The following is a 22,397-nucleotide window of genomic DNA, read 5'->3' on the forward strand; positions in this document are numbered from 1 at the left end:
GAAGTACTCATAACTCCTACATACGTTATCCGATTTACTCCAAATTGCTCATGCTTGATGAAGGTCGCATCCTGAACACATCTGTGTGTCAGCATTGAGTCATAATTATAGCGCCACCTACTGCTTACAGGAAGTCCTCATAACTCCTACATACATTGTCCGATTTACACAACATTTCTCACGCTTCATCAAGGTACCGTCCTGAACACATCTATGCGTCGGTATTGAGTCACGCTTAGAGCGCCACCTACTGGTGACAGGAAGTTTATCTCAGTACTGGACACCGAAATAGCACACCCTTTAACGGCGCCGCACCCCGACACGCGTGGGGTGCAAGGGCCCGCTCACTGCTGCTTGCAGCCCTAGTTTATCATTAACGTTTGACATTATAGTGTTCATCCAGTTTACATGTACTGAGTTTCTGAAAGGCTGTCTGGCAGTTACATAAGTCTCTTTGAATTGGTAAGTCTTAGCAGAAACCTCAGACTGGCATGTCATTCCAGGAACTCAATGGAAACTCAATTAAATGTTTTATATCTCCAATCATTTCAAGTTAAATGGTCATAATGTTATTTTAATAAGGGAGGTGTTCTCCACCCTGATCAATGAGATGGCTTTTTTTACAGGACTGAATTGAGAGTGGCTGCAGAAACATATTCTTACACATTGAATATTTTCTATGTCTTTACAGATTTCAAATAAAGGGAAGTCTATGACTGGTCTAACGATGACTGGTCATGCTGAAGGCCCTGGGGCAGTGGCTGGAGTCTTCCTGGAGAAGACAAAAGAGAAGGTAACTATATATCAAGCAATGAAAAAACGTCTTCTGAAACCAGGAACAGCCCTAGCCATGTTGGAGGCCCAAGCAGCCACGGAGGGAATCATTGACCCAATCAACAACCGAAAGCTATCAGTTGAAGATGCCGTCAAAGAAGGAGTTGTTGGCCAGGAGATGAGAGAGAAACTTCTAATGGCAGAGAGAGCTGTTAGTGGTTACACAGATCCCTATACCAAAAAAACAATATCCGTATTCCAAGCCATACAAAAAGATGTTGTCCCAAAAGACTATGGATATAGGCTGCTGGAGGCACAGGCATGTGCAAAAGGCCTATTTGACCCAGTTGAAAAGAAATACATTTCGGAGGAGTCAGCAGTTCAGATGGGCTACTATGAAAAAGGCTTATTGTCTGACAAGATGGAAGAGCTTAGAGTGTTCTATGACCCCAGCTCTCGAGAAAATCTCAATTACCTACATCTCATGGAGAAATGTATGGTAGATTCTGACACTGGCTTGCTGCTGCTCCCAGTTTGCATTACATTCAAGGGCCTGCGCAGAGGTGTATCCTCTACTGAGCTACTTGCATCTAATATCATTGACAAAAATACATATGATGATTTGCAGAAAGGCAAGACCACAACTCAGGATGTGATGCTCATGGAGACTGTGAAAGAATACCTGGAAGGAAAAGGCAGTATCTCAGGTGTAGCCATGCTTTCATCTAATCAGAGAATGAGCATCTATCAAGCCATGAAGCAGGGCATACTCATGCCTGGAACAGCCCTGATTCTTCTTGAAGCACAGGCTGCCACTGGATTCATGATTGATCCTGTTGAGAACAAGAGGTTCAGTGTAGACGAAGCTATCAAAAATAAACTAGTAGGCCCAGAGTATCATGCAAAGTTGCTTTCTGCGGAAAGAGCAGTAACAGGATACAAGGACCCCTACACAGGAGACACAATATCTTTGTTTCAAGCCATGTCGAAGGACCTCATTGTGAGGGACCATGGAATTCGCTTACTTGAGGCCCAAATTGCCACAGGGGGAATAATTGACCCTATCAACAGTCATAGGCTTCCTGTGGAAATGGCCTACAAGCGAGGTTTCTTTGATGAAACTATGAATACAATACTTGAAGACTCAGGAGATGATACCAAAGGATTCTTTGATCCCAACACAAAGGAAAATCTAACCTATCTGCAGCTGATGGGACGCTGTGTCATTGACCCTGCCACGGGACTCTGCCTACTCCCTCTTCTAGAGAAAACAGATGGGCTGAATCATAAATTCATTGACTATCAAAGCAAACTAGCTCTCAAAGAAGTGATGGTGAAAGTGACATGTGGAAAGTACACAGGCATGACTGTATCTCTTTGGGAGCTGCTGATGTCTGAATACTTTGATGAGCGACAGAGGCAAGACATCATCTACCAGTACAAACAGGGAAGTCTTACAATCAAGAGGATCATCACAAACATTTTGGAGATCATAGAGCAATCGGTGAAGACAACCATGGTAATCTTTGAAGGGATCAGGGAGACTGTCACAGCAAAGCAGTTAGTGGAGGCAGACATCATCAGTGAAGATGTCATGGAGGACCTTAAAAAGGGGAAGAAGACTGTGAAAGAGGTCACAGAGGATGAAAACATAACCATGTACCTGCAAGGGACAGACAGCATCGCTGGCATTCTGCTTGCTGACTCTCAGATCATGACCATATACCAGGCCAGGCAGAAGGGAATGCTGATGCCAGGTACAGCACTGATTCTACTAGAGGCTCAGGCAGCAACAGGATTCATCATAGACCCCATAAGCAACAGAAAGTTTTCAGTGGACGAGGCTGTGAGGGCCAAGATTGTGGGGCCTGACCTTCATGGAAAGCTGTGCTCAGCAGAAAAAGCAGTGACTGGTTACAGAGATCCATATACTGAGAAAACCATCTCATTGTTCCAAGCTATGCAAAAGGACCTCATATTACAAGACCATGGAATTCGTCTGCTTGAGGCACAGATTGCTACTGGAGGCATCATTGATCCTGTTAACAGCCATCGTATTCCAGTCCATGTAGCCTACAAGAGGGGATATTTTGATGAGGAAATGAATCAGATTCTTAGTGATCCCAGCGATGACAATAAGGGATTTTTTGACCCCAACACTCACGAGAACCTTACATACTTGCAACTTCTGGCCAGGTGTGTCACTGATCCCAGCACAGGCCTCTGTCTCCTGCCCCTCAAAGGCAAAAGTAACAGACTCAACATACAAAATCACATAAAGGAGACATTCCAAGCAAGAACTGTCACTATTAAGTACGGCAGGTTCAGTGGCAAGCATGCAACATTGTGGGATCTCATCAGCTCTGAGTATCTGAATGAGGACAAAAGGCAGGAATTGTTCAAGCTCTACAAGTCAAGGAAGATCACAATTGAGCAAATCGTTGTCATCATCATGGAAATCATTGAAAGCAAGGAGATCATGCGGCAAGCTGCACTAAATTTTGAGGGACTCAGAGGAAATGTCTCAATTGCCGATCTTTTAAAGTTAGAAGTTGTGGATGAAGAAATTTACAATGGCCTGATAGAAGGAAAACTGACCAACACAGATGTGATGAAGATGGACACTGTGAGAACATTCTTAAAGGGAAAGAGTTGTGTTGCTGGAGCGATCCTCCAGCCCTCCAATCAAAAGCTGAGCATCTATCAGGCCATGAAAAGAGGCATTCTGACTCCTGGTACTGCCATCTCTCTTTTGGAGGCACAAGCTGCCACAGGCTTCATCATTGATCCTCTACAAAACCTCAAACTGACGGTGGAGCAGGCTCTGAAAGAACATGTGATTGGCCCAGAATTGTATGAGAAGCTTTTATCAGCAGAAAAGGCAGTAACCGGCTACACAGACCCATACACTGACCAAAAGATCTCACTTTTCCAAGCAATGAAAAAAGATCTGATTTCACAGCAGCATAGCATCCAATTACTCAAGGCCCAGATTGCCACAGGTGGTATCATCGACCCACTGATGTGCATTCATTTACCCCTTGAAGTAGCATACAGAAAAGGGTATTTTGACATAGAACTTAATCAGAATCTGACAGACCCCAGTAATGAGACCAAGGGATTTTTCGACCCAATGACACAAGAAAGTCTTACGTACATGGAGATGTTGGGCCGGTGCATTCAGGATTCAGAGACTGGTCTGTTTCTTCTGAAGCTGACAGACAAAGATACAACTCTGACGGTATACTCGGACGCAGAGATAAAAAAGGAATTTCAAAAGACAACTGTTGCCATTTCAGTGGGGCATTACTCAGGGCAATTTGTCACACTATGGGACTTGATTCACTCTGTATACTTCACAGACGATCAGAGACTTCTGTTCATTGAACAATACAGAACAGGGAAGACAACAACACAGGAGATGATCACTCTGGTCATAACGACCATCGCAAAACTGGAGAAGAATGAGACTCTCAAAACAATGGGTCTCAGAAAGCCTGTCTCCGCACAACAACTATTGAATGCTAATATAATTGAACCTGATACCTTCAGGTGTTTGGAGGAGGGGAAAGTAACACTTGAGGAAGTCATCCAGCCGGAAGCGGTAAGTGAGTACTTAAAGGGTACTGGAAGTGTTGCAGGGGTCCTGATTCATCCATCCAAAAAAGTAATGAGCATCTACGAGGCAAAGACACAAGACTTGTTGACTCCAGGCACAGCACTGGTTCTGCTTGAAGCTCAGGCTGCAACAGGGTTTATCATTGATCCAGTAAAAAACAAACACTATTCTGTTGAAGAGGCTGCAAGAGAAAGACTAGTTGGACCTGAGATGCATGAACAACTGCTCTCAGCTGAGCAAGCCGTTACTGGCTATGTAGATCCATACACAGATGCAACAATATCCTTATTTGAAGCCATTAAAAAAGATCTGATAGTGAAAGGTCATGGGATTCGTCTGCTCGAAGCCCAAATAGCAACAGGGGGAGTCATCGACCCGATTCATAGCCACAGGATTCCAGTCCATGTTGCCATGAAGAGAGGCTATCTTGATGAAGAAACATGTCAACTACTGTCAGACTCCAATGATGACACTAAAGGATTCTTTGACCCCAACACCAAGGAGAATCTCACATACTGTCAACTGAAGAAGAGGTGTGAGAGGGATCGTCAGACAGGTCTTCTGCTTCTACCACTCTATGGAGATGATCAGCATGCATTTCCCAATGATGAGCAAACAGAGCTGTTCTTCAAAGATATAAATGTAACCATGAATGCAGGAAAATTTGAGGGCAAACAAGTTACACTGTGGGAGGTATTACAATCTGAATACATTTCCAAACAAAAGAAGGAGCAGCTTATGAACCAATACAAGAAGGGAGCACTGACAACAGAACAAATAATAGAAATAGTAACTGCAATTATAGCAGAGGTGACATCCAAAGAAGGAAAATTCAAAGGACTAAGGAAGCAAGTCTCAGCAAGTGAGCTTTATGAGTCAAAAATAATCTCAAAAGAGCTTTTCACAAAGATTATCCATGGAGAAATTGCTGAAGAAACTGTAGACAAAATGGAATCAATACAGAAGTACCTAGGGGCAACAAATTGCATTGCAGGGATCTGGTTGGAATCTACCAAACAGATCATGAGCATCTATGAGGCCAAGTCCAAAGGACTCCTGACCCCTGGCACTTCTCTGGTTCTGCTGGAGGCCCAGGCAGCCACTGGATTTGTCATTGATCCAGTGAACAACAAGAAGCTCTCAGTGGAGGAGGCCGCTGCACAGGGCGTGGTGGGGAATGAATGGAAGAAAAAACTGCTCTCTGCAGAACAGGCTGTCACTGGATATAAAGATCCCTACACAGGAGACACCATCTCCTTATTCCAGGCCCTGAATAAGGATCTGATAGTTAAGGACCATGGAATTCGTCTCCTTGAGGCTCAGATTGCCACTGGGGGCATCATCGACCCAGTCCACAGCCACCGGGTGCCTTTAGAGGTGGCCTACCAGAGAGGATATTTTGACGAGGAAATGAACCAGATCCTGTCTGACCCAGATGATGACACTAAGGGTTTCTTTGACCCCAACACCCAGGAGAACCTCACCTACCTACAGCTGGTGGAAAGATGTGTGAGAGATCCCAGTACTGGCCTCAGCTTGCTGGTAATTGTCAAGAAAGGAGAGTTTTACTTCTTCATTGATGAACAAACAAAGCTCATCCTAAAATCTACCACAACAAAAAAAGCAGGTGGGAAGTTCAATGGACAGACTGTGTCTCTATGGGATCTCCTGTACTCTGAATACATCACTGAGGAGAGGAGGAGAGAGCTCGTGCAGCAGTATAAGTCTGGGAGCATTACCATTGAACACTTCATGGACATGATAACAACAATCATTCAGCAGAAGACCACCACCACCACCACCACCTCAACTACCATTACAACAACTACAGAAAGCAAGAATAAAAGATTCCATGGGATCAGGAAGGACGTGACAGCGCACGAGCTGCTTATTTCCAAAATCATTGATGAGAAAATCTACAAAGATCTCAATGCTGGAAAGGTCACAGTAAATGAAGTGAGTGAAATGGACTCAGTGCGCAAGTACTTGGAGGGGACCAACAGCATTGCAGGGGTGTTTGTTCAGTCCACCAGACAGATCATGACCATCTATGAGGCCAAGTCCAAAGGACTCCTGACCCCTGGCACTTCTCTGGTTCTGCTGGAGGCCCAGGCAGCCACTGGATTTGTCATTGACCCAGTGAACAATAAGAAGCTCTCAGTGGAGGAGGCCGCTGCACAGGGCGTGGTGGGGAATGAATGGAAGAACAAACTGCTCTCTGCAGAACGGGCTGTCACTGGATATAAAGATCCCTACACAGGAGACACCATCTCCTTATTCCAGGCCCTGAAAAAGGATCTGATAGTTAAGGACCATGGAATTCGTCTCCTTGAGGCTCAGATTGCCACTGGGGGCATCATCGACCCAGTCCACAGCCACCGGGTGCCTGTAGAGGTGGCCTACCAGAGAGGATATTTTGACGAGGAAATGAACCAGATCCTGTCTGACCCAGATGATGACACTAAGGGTTTCTTTGACCCCAACACCCAGGAGAACCTCACCTACCTACAGCTGGTGGAAAGATGTGTGAGAGATCCCAGTACTGGCCTCAGCTTGCTGGTAATTGTCAAGAAAGGAGAGTTTTACTTCTTCATTGATGAACAAACAAAGCTCATCCTAAAATCTACCACAACAAAAAAAGCAGGCGGGAAGTTCAATGGACAGACTGTGTCTCTATGGGATCTCCTGTACTCTGAATACATCACTGAGGACAGGAGGAGAGAGCTCGTGCAGCAGTATAAGTCTGGAAGCATTACCATTGAACACTTCATGGACATGATAACAACAATCATTCAGCAGAAGACCACCACCACCACCACCACCTCAACTACCATTACAACAACTACAGAAAGCAAGAATAAAAGTTTCCATGGGATCAGGAAGGATGTGACAGCGCACGAGCTGCTTATTTCCAAAATCATTGATGAGAAAATCTACAAAGATCTCAATTCTGGAAAGGTCACAGTAAATGAAGTGAGTGAAATGGACTCAGTGCGCAAGTACTTGGAGGGGACCAACAGCATTGCAGGGGTATTTGTTCAGTCCACCAGACAGATCATGACCATCTATGAGGCCAAGTCCAAAGGACTGCTGACCCCTGGCACTTCTCTGGTTCTGCTGGAGGCCCAGGCAGCCACTGGATTTGTCATTGACCCAGTGAACAATAAGAAGCTCTCAGTGGAGGAGGCCGCTGCACAGGGCGTGGTGGGGAATGAATGGAAGAACATACTGCTCTCTGCAGAACGGGCTGTCACTGGATATAAAGATCCCTACACAGGAGACACCATCTCCTTATTCCAGGTCCTGAAAAAGGATCTGATAGTTAAGGACCATGGAATTCGTCTCCTTGAGGCTCAGATTGCCACTGGGGGCATCATCGACCCAGTCCACAGCCACCGGGTGCCTGTAGAGGTGGCCTACCAGAGAGGATATTTTGACGAGGAAATGAACCAGATCCTGTCTGACCCAGATGATGACACTAAGGGTTTCTTTGACCCCAACACCCAGGAGAACCTCACCTACCTACAGCTGGTGGAAAGATGTGTGAGAGATCCCAGTACTGGACTCAGCTTGCTGGTAATTGTCAAGAAAGGAGAGTTTTACTTCTTCATTGATGAACAAACAAAGCTCATCCTAAAATCTACCACAACAAAAAAAGCAGGCGGGAAGTTCAATGGACAGACTGTGTCTCTATGGGATCTCCTGTACTCTGAATACATCACTGAGGAGAGGAGGAGTGAGCTCGTGCAGCAGTATAAGTCTGGAAGCATTACCATTGAACACTTCATGGACATGATAACAACAATCATTCAGCAGAGGACCACCACCACCACCACCTCAACTACCATTACAACAACTACAGAAAGCCAGAATAAAAGCTTCCATGGGATCAGGAAGGACGTGACAGCGCACGAGCTGCTTATTTCCAAAATCATTGATGAGAAAATCTACAAAGATCTCAATGCTGGAAAGGTCACAGTAAATGAAGTGAGTGAAATGGACTCAGTGCGCAAGTACTTGGAGGGGACCAACAGCATTGCAGGGGTGTTTGTTCAGTCCACCAGACAGATCATGACCATCTATGAGGCCAAGTCCAAAGGACTCCTGACCCCTGGCACTTCTCTGGTTCTGCTGGAGGCCCAGGCAGCCACTGGATTTGTCATTGACCCAGTGAACAATAAGAAGCTCTCAGTGGAGGAGGCCGCTGCACAGGGCGTGGTGGGGAATGAATGGAAGAAAAAACTGCTCTCTGCAGAACGGGCTGTCACTGGATATAAACATCCCTACACAGGAGACACCATCTCCTTATTCCAGGCCCTGAAAAAGGATCTGATAGTTAAGGACCATGGAATTCGTCTCCTTGAGGCTCAGATTGCCACTGGGGGCATCATCGACCCAGTCCACAGCCACCGGGTGCCTGTAGAGGTGGCCTACCAGAGAGGATATTTTGACGAGAAAATGAACCAGATCCTGTCTGACCCAGATGATGACACTAAGGGTTTCTTTGACCCCAACACCCAGGAGAACCTCACCTACCTACAGCTGGTGGAAAGATGTGTGAGAGATCCCAGTACTGGCCTCAGCTTGCTGGTAATTGTCAAGAAAGGAGAGTTTTACTTCTTCATTGATGAACAAACAAAGCTCATCCTAAAATCTACCACAACAAAAAAAGCAGGCGGGAAGTTCAATGGACAGACTGTGTCTCTATGGGATCTCCTGTACTCTGAATACATCACTGAGGAGAGGAGGAGAGAGCTCGTGCAGCAGTATAAGTCTGGAAGCATTACCATTGAACACTTCATGGACATGATAACAACAATCATTCAGCAGAAGACCACCACCACCACCACCTCAACTACCATTACAACAACTACAGAAAGCCAGAATAAAAGCTTCCATGGGATCAGGAAGGACGTGACAGCGCACGAGCTGCTTATTTCCAAAATCATTGATGAGAAAATCTACAAAGATCTCAATGCTGGAAAGGTCACAGTAAATGAAGTGAGTGAAATGGACTCAGTGCGCAAGTACTTGGAGGGGACCAACAGCATTGCAGGGGTGTTTGTTCAGTCCACCAGACAGATCATGACCATCTATGAGGCCAAGTCCAAAGGACTCCTGACCCCTGGCACTTCTCTGGTTCTGCTGGAGGCCCAGGCAGCCACTGGATTTGTCATTGACCCAGTGAACAATAAGAAGCTCTCAGTGGAGGAGGCCGCTGCACAGGGCGTGGTGGGGAATGAATGGAAGAAAAAACTGCTCTCTGCAGAACGGGCTGTCACTGGATATAAACATCCCTACACAGGAGACACCATCTCCTTATTCCAGGCCCTGAAAAAGGATCTGATAGTTAAGGACCATGGAATTCGTCTCCTTGAGGCTCAGATTGCCACTGGGGGCATCATCGACCCAGTCCACAGCCACCGGGTGCCTGTAGAGGTGGCCTACCAGAGAGGATATTTTGACAAGGAAATTAACCAGATCCTGTCTGACCCAGATGATGACACTAAGGGTTTCTTTGACCCCAACACCCAGGAGAACCTCACCTACCTACAGCTGGTGGAAAGATGTGTGAGAGATCCCAGTACTGGCCTTAGCTTGCTGGTAATTGTCAAGAAAGGAGAGTTTTACTTCTTCATTGATGAACAAACAAAGCTCATCCTAAAATCTACCACAACAAAAAAAGCAGGCGGGAAGTTCAATGGACAGACTGTGTCTCTATGGGATCTCCTGTACTCTGAATACATCACTGAGGATAGGAGGAGAGAAATCGTGCAGCAGTATAAGTCTGGAAGCATTACCATTGAACACTTCATGGACATGATAACAACAATCATTCAGCAGAAGACCACCACCACCACCACCTCAACTACCATTACAACAACTACAGAAAGCCAGAATAAAAGCTTCCATGGGATCAGGAAGGACGTGACAGCGCACGAGCTGCTTATTTCCAAAATCATTGATGAGAAAATCTACAAAGATCTCAATGCTGGAAAGGTCACAGTAAATGAAGTGAGTGAAATGGACTCAGTGCGCAAGTACTTGGAGGGGACCAACAGCATTGCAGGGGTGTTTGTTCAGTCCACCAGACAGATCATGACCATCTATGAGGCCAAGTCCAAAGGACTCCTGACCCCTGGCACTTCTCTGGTTCTGCTGGAGGCCCAGGCAGCCACTGGATTTGTCATTGACCCAGTGAACAATAAGAAGCTCTCAGTGGAGGAGGCCGCTGCACAGGGCGTGGTGGGGAATGAATGGAAGAAAAAACTGCTCTCTGCAGAACGGGCTGTCACTGGATATAAAGATCCCTACACAGGAGACACCATCTCCTTATTCCAGGCCCTGAAAAAGGATCTGATAGTTAAGGACCATGGAATTCGTCTCCTTGAGGCTCAGATTGCCACTGGGGGCATCATCGACCCAGTCCACAGCCACCGGGTGCCTGTAGAGGTGGCCTACCAGAGAGGATATTTTGACGAGGAAATGAACCAGATCCTGTCTGACCCAGATGATGACACTAAGGGTTTCTTTGACCCCAACACCCAGGAGAACCTCACCTACCTACAGCTGGTGGAAAGATGTGTGAGAGATCCCAGTACTGGCCTCAGCTTGCTGGTAATTGTCAAGAAAGGAGAATTTTACTTCTTCATTGATGAACAAACAAAGCTCATCCTAAAATCTACCACAATAAAAAAAGCAGGCGGGAAGTTCAATGGACAGACTGTGTCTCTATGGGATCTCCTGTACTCTGAATATATCACTGAGGAGAGGAGGAGAGAGCTCGTGCAGCAGTATAAGTCTAGAAGCATTACCATTGAACACTTCATGGACATGATAACAACAATCATTCAGCAGAAGACCACCACCACCACCACCTCAACTACCATTACAACAACTTCAGAAAGCCAGAATAAAAGCTTCCATGGGATCAGGAAGGACGTGACAGCGCATGAGCTGCTTATTTCCAAAATCATTGATGAGAAAATCTACAAAGATCTCAATGCTGGAAAGGTCACAGTAAATGAAGTGAGTGAAATGGACTCAGTGCGCAAGTACTTGGAGGGGACCAACAGCATTGCAGGGGTGTTTGTTCAGTCCACCAGACAGATCATGACCATCTATGAGGCCAAGTCCAAAGGACTCCTGACCCCTGGCACTTCTCTGGTTCTGCTGGAGGCCCAGGCAGCCACTGGATTTGTCATTGACCCAGTGAACAATAAGAAGCTCTCAGTGGAGGAGGCCGCTGCACAGGGCGTGGTGGGGAATGAATGGAAGAAAAAACTGCTCTCTGCAGAACGGGCTGTCACTGGATATAAAGATCCCTACACAGGAGACACCATCTCCTTATTCCAGGCCCTGAAAAAGGATCTGATAGTTAAGGACCATGGAATTCGTCTCCTTGAGGCTCAGATTGCCACTGGGGGCATCATCGACCCAGTCCACAGCCACCGGGTGCCTGTAGAGGTGGCCTACCAGAGAGGATATTTTGACGAGGAAATGAACCAGATCCTGTCTGATCCAGATGATGACACTAAGGGTTTCTTTGACCCCAACACCCAGGAGAACCTCACCTACCTACAGCTGGTGGAAAGATGTGTGAGAGATCCCAGTACTGGCCTCAGCTTGCTGGTAATTGTCAAGAAAGGAGAGTTTTACTTCTTCATTGATGAACAAACAAAGCTCATCCTAAAATCTACCACAATAAAAAAAGCAGGCGGGAAGTTCAATGGACAGACTGTGTCTCTATGGGATCTCCTGTACTCTGAATATATCACTGAGGAGAGGAGGAGAGAGCTCGTGCAGCAGTATAAGTCTAGAAGCATTACCATTGAACACTTCATGGACATGATAACAACAATCATTCAGCAGAAGACCACCACCACCACCACCTCAACTACCATTACAACAACTACAGAAAGCCAGAATAAAAGCTTCCATGGGATCAGGAAGGACGTGACAGCGCATGAGCTGCTTATTTCCAAAATCATTGATGAGAAAATCTACAAAGATCTCAATGCTGGAAAGGTCACAGTAAATGAAGTGAGTGAAATGGACTCAGTGCGCAAGTACTTGGAGGGGACCAACAGCATTGCAGGGGTGTTTGTTCAGTCCACCAGACAGATCATGACCATCTATGAGGCCAAGTCCAAAGGACTCCTGACCCCTGGCACTTCTCTGGTTCTGCTGGAGGCCCAGGCAGCCACTGGATTTGTCATTGACCCAGTGAACAATAAGAAGCTCTCAGTGGAGGAGGCCGCTGCACAGGGCGTGGTGGGGAATGAATGGAAGAAAAAACTGCTCTCTGCAGAACGGGCTGTCACTGGATATAAAGATCCCTACACAGGAGACACCATCTCCTTATTCCAGGCCCTGAAAAAGGATCTGATAGTTAAGGACCATGGAATTCGTCTCCTTGAGGCTCAGATTGCCACTGGGGGCATCATCGACCCAGTCCACAGCCACCGGGTGCCTGTAGAGGTGGCCTACCAGAGAGGATATTTTGACGAGGAAATGAACCAGATCCTGTCTGATCCAGATGATGACACTAAGGGTTTCTTTGACCCCAACACCCAGGAGAACCTCACCTACCTACAGCTGGTGGAAAGATGTGTGAGAGATCCCAGTACTGGCCTCAGCTTGCTGGTAATTGTCAAGAAAGGAGAGTTTTACTTCTTCATTGATGAACAAACAAAGCTCATCCTAAAATCTACCACAATAAAAAAAGCAGGCGGGAAGTTCAATGGACAGACTGTGTCTCTATGGGATCTCCTGTACTCTGAATATATCACTGAGGAGAGGAGGAGAGAGCTCGTGCAGCAGTATAAGTCTGGAAGCATTACCATTGAACACTTCATGGACATGATAACAACAATCATTCAGCAGAAGACCACCACCACCTCAACTACCATTACAACAACTACAGAAAGCCAGAATAAAAGCTTCCATGGGATCAGGAAGGACGTGACAGCGCATGAGCTGCTTATTTCCAAAATCATTGATGAGAAAATCTACAAAGATCTCAATGCTGGAAAGGTCACAGTAAATGAAGTGAGTGAAATGGACTCAGTGCGCAAGTACTTGGAGGGGACCAACAGCATTGCAGGGGTGTTTGTTCAGTCCACCAGACAGATCATGACCATCTATGAGGCCAAGTCCAAAGGACTCCTGACCCCTGGCACTTCTCTGGTTCTGCTGGAGGCCCAGGCAGCCACTGGATTTGTCATTGACCCAGTGAACAATAAGAAGCTCTCAGTGGAGGAGGCCGCTGCACAGGGCGTGGTGGGGAATGAATGGAAGAAAAAACTGCTCTCTGCAGAACGGGCTGTCACTGGATATAAAGATCCCTACACAGGAGACACCATCTCCTTATTCCAGGCCCTGAAAAAGGATCTGATAGTTAAGGACCATGGAATTCGTCTCCTTGAGGCTCAGATTGCCACTGGGGGCATCATCGACCCAGTCCACAGCCACCGGGTGCCTGTAGAGGTGGCCTACCAGAGAGGATATTTTGACGAGGAAATGAACCAGATCCTGTCTGACCCAGATGATGACACTAAGGGTTTCTTTGACCCCAACACCCAGGAGAACCTCACCTACCTACAGCTGGTGGAAAGATGTGTGAGAGATCCCAGTACTGGCCTCAGCTTGCTGGTAATTGTCAAGAAAGGAGAGTTTTACTTCTTCATTGATGAACAAACAAAGCTCATCCTAAAATCTACCACAATAAAAAAAGCAGGCGGGAAGTTCAATGGACAGACTGTGTCTCTATGGGATCTCCTGTACTCTGAATATATCACTGAGGAGAGGAGGAGAGAGCTCGTGCAGCAGTATAAGTCTGGAAGCATTACCATTGAACACTTCATGGACATGATAACAACAATCATTCAGCAGAAGACCACCACCACCTCAACTACCATTACAACAACTACAGAAAGCCAAAATAAAAGCTTCCATGGGATCAGGAAGGACGTGACAGCGCACGAGCTGCTTATTTCCAAAATCATTGATGAGAAAATCTACAAAGATCTCAATGCTGGAAAGGTCACAGTAAATGAAGTGAGTGAAATGGACTCAGTGCGCAAGTACTTGGAGGGGACCAACAGCATTGCAGGGGTGTTTGTTCAGTCCACCAGACAGATCATGACCATCTATGAGGCAAAGTCCAAACGACTCCTGACCCCTGGCACTTCTCTGGTTCTGCTGGAGGCGCAGGCAGCCACTGGATTTGTCATTGACCCAGTGAACAATAAGAAGCTCTCAGTGGAGGAGGCTGCTGCACAGGGCGTGGTGGGGAGTGAATGGAAGAAAAAACTGCTCTCTGCAGAACGGGCTGTCACTGGATATAAAGATCCCTACACAGGAGACACCATCTCCTTATTCCAGGCCCTGAAAAAGGATCTGATAGTTAAGGACCATGGAATTCGTCTCCTTGAGGCTCAGATTGCCACTGGGGGCATCATCGACCCAGTCCACAGCCACCGGGTGCCTGTAGAGGTGGCCTACCAGAGAGGATATTTTGACGAGGAAATGAACCAGATCCTGTCTGACCCAGATGATGACACTAAGGGTTTCTTTGACCCCAACACCCAGGAGAACCTCACCTACCTACAGCTGGTGGAAAGATGTGTGAGAGATCCCAGTACTGGCCTCAGCTTGCTGGTAATTGTCAAGAAAGGAGAGTTTTACTTCTTCATTGATGAACAAACAAAGCTCATCCTAAAATCTACCACAACAAAAAAAGCAGGCGGAAAGTTCAATGGACAGACTGTGTCTCTATGGGATCTCCTGTACTCTGAATATATCACTGAGGAGAGGAGGAGAGAGCTCGTGCAGCAGTATAAGTCTGGAAGCATTACCATTGAACACTTCATGGACATGATAACAACAATCATTCAGCAGAAGACCACCTCAACTACCATTACAACAACTACAGAAAGCCAGAATAAAAGCTTCCATGGGATCAGGAAGGACGTGACAGCGCACGAGCTGCTTATTTCCAAAATCATTGATGAGAAAATCTACAAAGATCTCAATGCTGGAAAGGTCACAGTAAATGAAGTGAGTGAAATGGACTCAGTGCGCAAGTACTTGGAGGGGACCAACAGCATTGCAGGGGTGTTTGTTCAGTCCACCAGACAGATCATGACCATCTATGAGGCCAAGTCCAAAGGACTCCTGACCCCTGGCACTTCTCTGGTTCTGCTGGAGGCCCAGGCAGCCACTGGATTTGTCATTGACCCAGTGAACAATAAGAAGCTCTCAGTGGAGGAGGCCGCTGCACAGGGCGTGGTGGGGAATGAATGGAAGAAAAAACTGCTCTCTGCAGAACGGGCTGTCACTGGATATAAACATCCCTACACAGGAGACACCATCTCCTTATTCCAGGCCCTGAAAAAGGATCTGATAGTTAAGGACCATGGAATTCGTCTCCTTGAGGCTCAGATTGCCACTGGGGGCATCATCGACCCAGTCCACAGCCACCGGGTGCCTGTAGAGGTGGCCTACCAGAGAGGATATTTTGACGAGGAAATGAACCAGATCCTGTCTGACCCAGATGATGACACTAAGGGTTTCTTTGACCCCAACACCCAGGAGAACCTCACCTACCTACAGCTGGTGGAAAGATGTGTGAGAGATCCCAGTACTGGCCTTAGCTTGCTGGTAATTGTCAAGAAAGGAGAGTTTTACTTCTTCATTGATGAACAAACAAAGCTCATCCTAAAATCTACCACAACAAAAAAAGCAGGCGGGAAGTTCAATGGACAGACTGTGTCTCTATGGGATCTCCTGTACTCTGAATACATCACTGAGGAGAGGAGGAGAGAGCTCGTGCAGCAGTATAAGTCTGGAAGCATTACCATTGAACACTTCATGGACATGATAACAACAATCATTCAGCAGAAGACCACCACCACCACCACCTCAACTACCATTACAACAACTACAGAAAGCCAGAATAAAAGCTTCCATGGGATCAGGAAGGACGTGACAGCGCACGAGCTGCTTATTTCCAAAATCATTGATGAGAAAATCTACAAAGATCTCAATGCTGGAAAGGTCACAGTAAATGAAGTGAGTGAAATGGACTCAGTGCGCAAGTACTTGGAGGGGACCAACAGCATTGCAGGGGTGTTTGTTCAGTCCACCAGACAGATCATGACCATCTATGAGGCCAAGTCCAAAGGACTCCTGACCCCTGGCACTTCTCTGGTTCTGCTGGAGGCCCAGGCAGCCACTGGATTTGTCATTGACCCAGTGAACAATAAGAAGCTCTCAGTGGAGGAGGCCGCTGCACAGGGCGTGGTGGGGAATGAATGGAAGAAAAAACTGCTCTCTGCAGAACGGGCTGTCACTGGATATAAACATCCCTACACAGGAGACACCATCTCCTTATTCCAGGCCCTGAAAAAGGATCTGATAGTTAAGGACCATGGAATTCGTCTCCTTGAGGCTCAGATTGCCACTGGGGGCATCATCGACCCAGTCCACAGCCACCGGGTGCCTGTAGAGGTGGCCTACCAGAGAGGATATTTTGACGAGGAAATGAACCAGATCCTGTCTGACCCAGATGATGACACTAAGGGTTTCTTTGACCCCAACACCCAGGAGAACCTCACCTACCTACAGCTGGTGGAAAGATGTGTGAGAGATCCCAGTACTGGCCTCAGCTTGCTCTCATTAAACCAATAAGGAGAAAGTGTTTCCTTTCTCATCATTGAAATCATTAATTTTAAAAGTATCCATTAAAATAGTGTGTAATGCCCCTCAGTTTGTTACAAAGCATTCCATTACATGTTGTCCTATTAATTACTCACTCAATAAAAGATCACAATAAATATGGGTTATCTGTCTGTTATTGGGATTTTAAAATATGATCATTATGTTGACCTCGTAAGTACTGACCAAAGCATGACACTTTCTGATCTGAAACAATTTGTTTCAGAACAGGTTCCACCATATCAGAGTATACTCCTCATAAACAAAAATCATGAGTAAGCCCATGTATGGAATGGATGTCGTCTTAATCCAACCTGATTTGATTCCTGGTCTTCCTTTGTCACTACCTAAAAAGAAGACAGTCAGACAGTCTCAGAAGAAGACAATCTCATAACATCTCAACATCAACCTTTACTCTAACAGTATAGTCAAACTGCTGCTCCGTGCATATAGACCCTCATGCAGTGAGGATAGGTCTCCCTCTTGTGGATAAATATAAATTCTAAAGACTAGACTTGTATTGCACACGTTGATTCAATGTTTTATACCTCATTAGTCACTGTCAAGTTCGTAAATGTAATTTTCCAACTAAGTAGACATGGTTTTTAACTTCCTACTTTTCTCAGTCATATAAAATAATTTGCTGACTATATACAGCCAGGTTCATGGAAATTTATTTTTTAGCAAAACATTACAGAGAAACATCTGTCAGACATATCAAACCAATACAGATAAAAAAGTACCAAACAAGTCAAATGTAAACAATGTAATTGACAATAACGATAAAGGTTTATCGCAAAAAGCAGTGTTCATTTGTGTGGTATAAGCCGATTGTAGTACCTCAGCACAGTCTGAAGACAATGTAGTCAGTCATTTCCTAAACAATACCATTTGAACACTACGGTAATTTGTCAAGCAGCTGGCGGATGTCTCTTTGGCCACGGTACACTCTCTTGAGACCCCTTGGAATGTCACGGCAGGAAGACAGGTTCAAGTAGTTGAGAGCAGTAGCCTGGCCTATAATCAACCTGCAAACAGAAAATAAAACATGATCTGAGCCTCTACCAGGCTATCAAGTTGCTTTTCACCTTTTGCTAACTGCCCTGCAATCAGTACAAACCAGAATGCAACATGCAAGATTAAAGAAATGCTTTCACTGTGACCTTTCTGTTTATAAGAGGAGAATTGTATGGCTTACCTCAGGACTGGTATTGTGATCTTGGTCCCACTGAGGTTGAGTGAACGCAAGGAGTCTGCTCCTGTTCCCATAGCTAGGTGGCCTACTGCGATCTCCATATCTTCCTCAGAGAAGAGCTGATTGGTAAGGTCCAACTCCCGCAGGGTGCCACTCCATTTCTGAGTCAGTAGGTGAAGGCCCTTTTTGGATGATGACGAGTTGCCAACGTACAGTCCCCAAAACAGACACTCAAGCTCTGGGGAGAAAAGGAACACCACGGGCTTAGAAAGTAGAACGTCTAGATTTTCAAAGGCCACACACTGCAACCAAAATGGTCTGGTACAAAAACATACCCTCACAAGGTAGAGCAGCGAGGCCGGCTGTTGTAATTCCATAGCAGCCTCGCAGGTCCAGCACCCGCAGCTTGGGGGAGCCATAGAGAATGTTTTTCAGATCTTGGTCCCTCATGATGGACCAAGAGGCCGTGGCTATGCACAGTTCCTCCAGTAGAGGAAAGCCAGCTGTGCACTCAGGTCCATTGCGTACTACTTTATTCAGAGGTGTGACGTTCAGCATGCGGAAAGTCTGAATAAAACAAGAATAAATAATTAAATGGGTTGTTTGTTTGCTCTGTCATCAAGTGTACATGATCTGTGTTGTTATTCTTCACTTTGCCTTCAGCACTAGTTTATGCTCTTAGTCACTTGTTTTAGAAACGAGATGCACTTGTGACTTCTGGCAAGTAGTAGTACACTGACTTTTTTTTTTTTTTTTTACATAAAATGCAATTATTATCTGGATAAAAGCGTCAGCTAAATGACTGTTATATAATGTAATCTATTGTTATAACGGGGAATGTACAGTCTTTGAAAGGTCAATTGTGTACATATTCAGTATGTGGACCTACCTGCAATTTAGGACAACCATTTTGCAGAGCTTGGATGCAGATGGGGAGCTGGCTGTATCCACTGTCCAGCTTCGTGTTGATTTCCAGCAGTTCCAATTCAGGACAGCATCCTCTCTAGACAATAAAAACCCATTATGGGGTGTGTGTTTCAAAGATGAATTATAGTAATCATAATTAACTGCATCTGTATGGCAAACGTGAGTCAATTAAATAAATAAAACATTGGTAGTGAAAAAAACATACAGACATAGCCGCTAGCAGTCTGTCGTTTTTGGGCCCGTGGGTGAAAAGTATCTGTTGGATCTGACTGCCATGGGATTCCAAGAAGGAAACAAATCCTTCTACCTGTAACTGCAGCAAGAAATGTTTTAAAAGGTCTGTGAAACAATGTGTTACCCTGTTCCACTTGTACAATCACAGTCTTACCTCTGAGTGCTGAACATTAATGCTCTTCAGTGACCGACAGTTGTCCCCAAGGCTCTGAAAGGACTTTGTCGTCACGCCAGTGCAGTAGGACAGCTTGAGTGATTGTAGATGAGGACAGGATTGGGACACAACCTACGGGACACAACGGTAACAGCTTGACATCAAATAAATCAAAAGCTGGCCTGTATGCTCTGACAATTCTGTCATTACCTAAATGAGGTAGAGAAATCGTGTTGCTGATTGAATCTCAGCACACATGCACACATTGAGCCCGTTTGGCCATGCCTCCTAGGGAAAAGGTACCCTCACCTTCAAGTTTGTTTGTTTTTTTTAAATGCTCTGGTATCGCCCCAACACCGAATTATATTAACAGAGCTAAACAGCAGTCTACAAAGATACCGTTTTCACAGAGGAGCTTAATCACATTTCCTTCTCAACTTATTATGTGGTTTAAATAACGGTTAAATAAAAATAAATTAAATATGGAATAATGTACATTTGTGTCCAGTATGACAAGACTTACCTCTACAACATAGTCAACTTGCTTTTTCCAGTGAGAAAGTGAAAAGTGTTTCAGTAGAGAGAACCTTGAACACAAAGAACAGAGGCATTATGAAGGCATTTTTGAACATTTCAATAGGTTTATTAATTATGCCAGCATTTAAGATTAAGTAAGCTTGTGTTTAGAGATGAAAGGTCATGCTCATGTTTTTGCAAAAGTACAGAGTGCTTGAGGTGAAAAGGTCAGGCATTCGTTGAAGCGCAAATCGACAATAAAACGCATACAGGGTACACAGCTCTAGAGCATAGCTGTGTGTTTGGCTGACGTCTCGGAGTGGATGGTGACACACCACTTCAAGCTCAACCTGGACAAGACTGAGCTGCTGTTCCTCCCGGGGAAGGGCTGCCCACACCGGGACCTGGTTATCACCACTGAAGACACAGTGGTGACACCAACTCGGACTGTGAGGAATCTGGGTGACCCTGGACAACCAACTGTCGTTCTCCCCACACATCACAACCGTCACATGCTCTTGCAGATTCCTGCTCTACAACATCCGGAGGATTCGCCCTTTCCTCAATGACAAAATGGCACAGGTGCTCATCCAGGCCCTTGTCATCTCCTGCCTGGACTACTGCAACTCCCTCCTTGCTGGGGCCCTGGCGTCACCCATTAAACCCCTGGATCTTGTCAAGAAAGCTGCTGCCTGCCTGGTGTTCAACCACCCCAAGTTCTACCACACAACTTCCCTTCTCCGTTCCCTATACTAGCTCCCTGTAGTAGCTTGCTTCCAGTTTGAAACTCTGGTACTAGCCTACAGGGCAATGAAAGGAACAGCTCTCTCCTACCTCCAGGCCACGGTCAAACCCTACACCCCCTCCCGACCACTACACTCTCTCTGCTACCTCGGGGCAACAGGTTGCCCCATCACCCAAGGCCCCTGCGGTCGATCGACACAGTCACGGCTCTTCTCTGTCCTGGCCCTGCAGTGGTGGAATGAACTGCCCACTGATGTCAGGACAGCAGAGTCGCTGCCCATCTTTTGCCGCAGGCTCAAAACTCATCTCTTCGAGAAGTACTACCACAATCCTCCCTCTTAAGCACCTATTGTATTTTTGAAATTGCTTTTCTTACACTTTGTCTTCAACACTAGATTATGCTTTTAGTCACTTGTTTTAGAAAGAGGATGTACTTGCGAGTTCTGGCAAGTAGTAGGACATTGGCTTTTCCTACGTTAAATGCTACTATTGTAAGTCACTTTGGATAAAAGTGTCAGCTAAATGACAGTACTGTAATGTAAATGTAACCATAAAACCACAACCCAGAGAGGTCAGTGATATCTGCAAAAGGTTCGACAACAACAGGAGGCACCTAGACAGAAGCCATCTGGGTGAGGTTTGGATAGCACAACACTGTGTGTTGCATATACTGTAATGCATTCAGCTGATGCATCTGGTATTAAACATTTGAAACTCAGATTGGTGTTTCAAGGTTATACTGTAATATTGATTGTTGTTAGAGAATAGGATGTCTCAGCATCATAGAAAATACCGACCTGTTATGTGCAAGCCAGCTCATGGTGCTCCTGATCCTCAATTCCTTTTCGGGTAGCTGGGTCTGGCCTGGTGCAATCCAGCAATAGCCCACAGACACACTGCGCCAGAGAGCAGGACTAGCTGCAGCAGCATTCCATAGGTGGCAAACCCTGCCCACTCTACACATCAGCAAAAAGGAAAGGTTCAATACTAACACTTTTCTAAATATACAATTGGAACATATATATTTCAAATATCCTTATATGAATCGGATTAGTGAAGATTACCCAAAGTATTACCTGCATAGAAATGGTATGGCACCTTCTTGGCTAACCACCATTTGGAAAATGTTGGCCAGTACCTCTACAGGTATACTCTGACCCCATCTGCCAAAGCTCTCCTCCCGTTCAACTTCCTTGACTGGTGTCTTTTTGGGATTACGTTTGGAGCGTAAAGGTTTAATCTTCGCTTTACTGACTTTAGCTCTCCCTTTTGCCAACTTTTTCCCCCTCCCTTTTCTCTTTGTACTCGAAAAGCCAGTAAACGTATCAGTGTTGGATATAATCAAAAGCATGTCCTCCCCCTCCTGGACCGTGTAGTTAAGCCTGGGAGGTCGGCTGAGTTTGGGCTTTTTTCTCTTTGTTTTTTTTTCTCTTCTTAGGCTTTCTTGGGACTGTCTCTTCAAAGGGGCCTTCATTGAGGTGGCTTCACTTTTCTTTCCGGTTGATGCTCCTGAT

General features: G+C 45.7%; 2 protein-coding genes across 2 annotated transcripts; one reads left to right on the forward strand and one right to left on the reverse strand.

Moving 5' to 3' along the window:
- Window positions 1–727: 727 nt before the first annotated feature.
- eppk1 (epiplakin 1) lies at window positions 728–17,086 on the forward strand (the record flags this gene model as incomplete). Its single annotated transcript, XM_084454983.1, has 1 exon — window positions 728–17,086. One exon carries the CDS (start codon window positions 728–730, stop codon window positions 17,084–17,086), a length of 16,359 nt encoding a protein of 5,452 aa, XP_084311109.1.
- An 812-nt stretch (window positions 17,087–17,898) lies between these two features.
- On the reverse strand, window positions 17,899–22,357 carry fbxl6 (F-box and leucine-rich repeat protein 6; the record flags this gene model as incomplete). Its single annotated transcript, XM_084454984.1, has 9 exons — window positions 17,899–18,141; window positions 18,312–18,546; window positions 18,644–18,875; window positions 19,198–19,311; window positions 19,441–19,548; window positions 19,624–19,755; window positions 20,147–20,210; window positions 21,681–21,839; window positions 21,960–22,357. The coding sequence occupies 9 exons, from the start codon at window positions 22,355–22,357 to the stop codon at window positions 18,012–18,014; spliced, it is 1,572 nt and encodes a 523-aa protein (XP_084311110.1). The 3' UTR covers window positions 17,899–18,011.
- Window positions 22,358–22,397: the final 40 nt, after the last annotated feature.

The sequence above is a fragment of the Borostomias antarcticus genome, assembly GCF_949987555.1.
Source record: "Borostomias antarcticus genome assembly, chromosome: 21".
In the NCBI taxonomy this organism is placed as follows: domain Eukaryota; kingdom Metazoa; phylum Chordata; class Actinopteri; order Stomiiformes; family Stomiidae; genus Borostomias; species Borostomias antarcticus.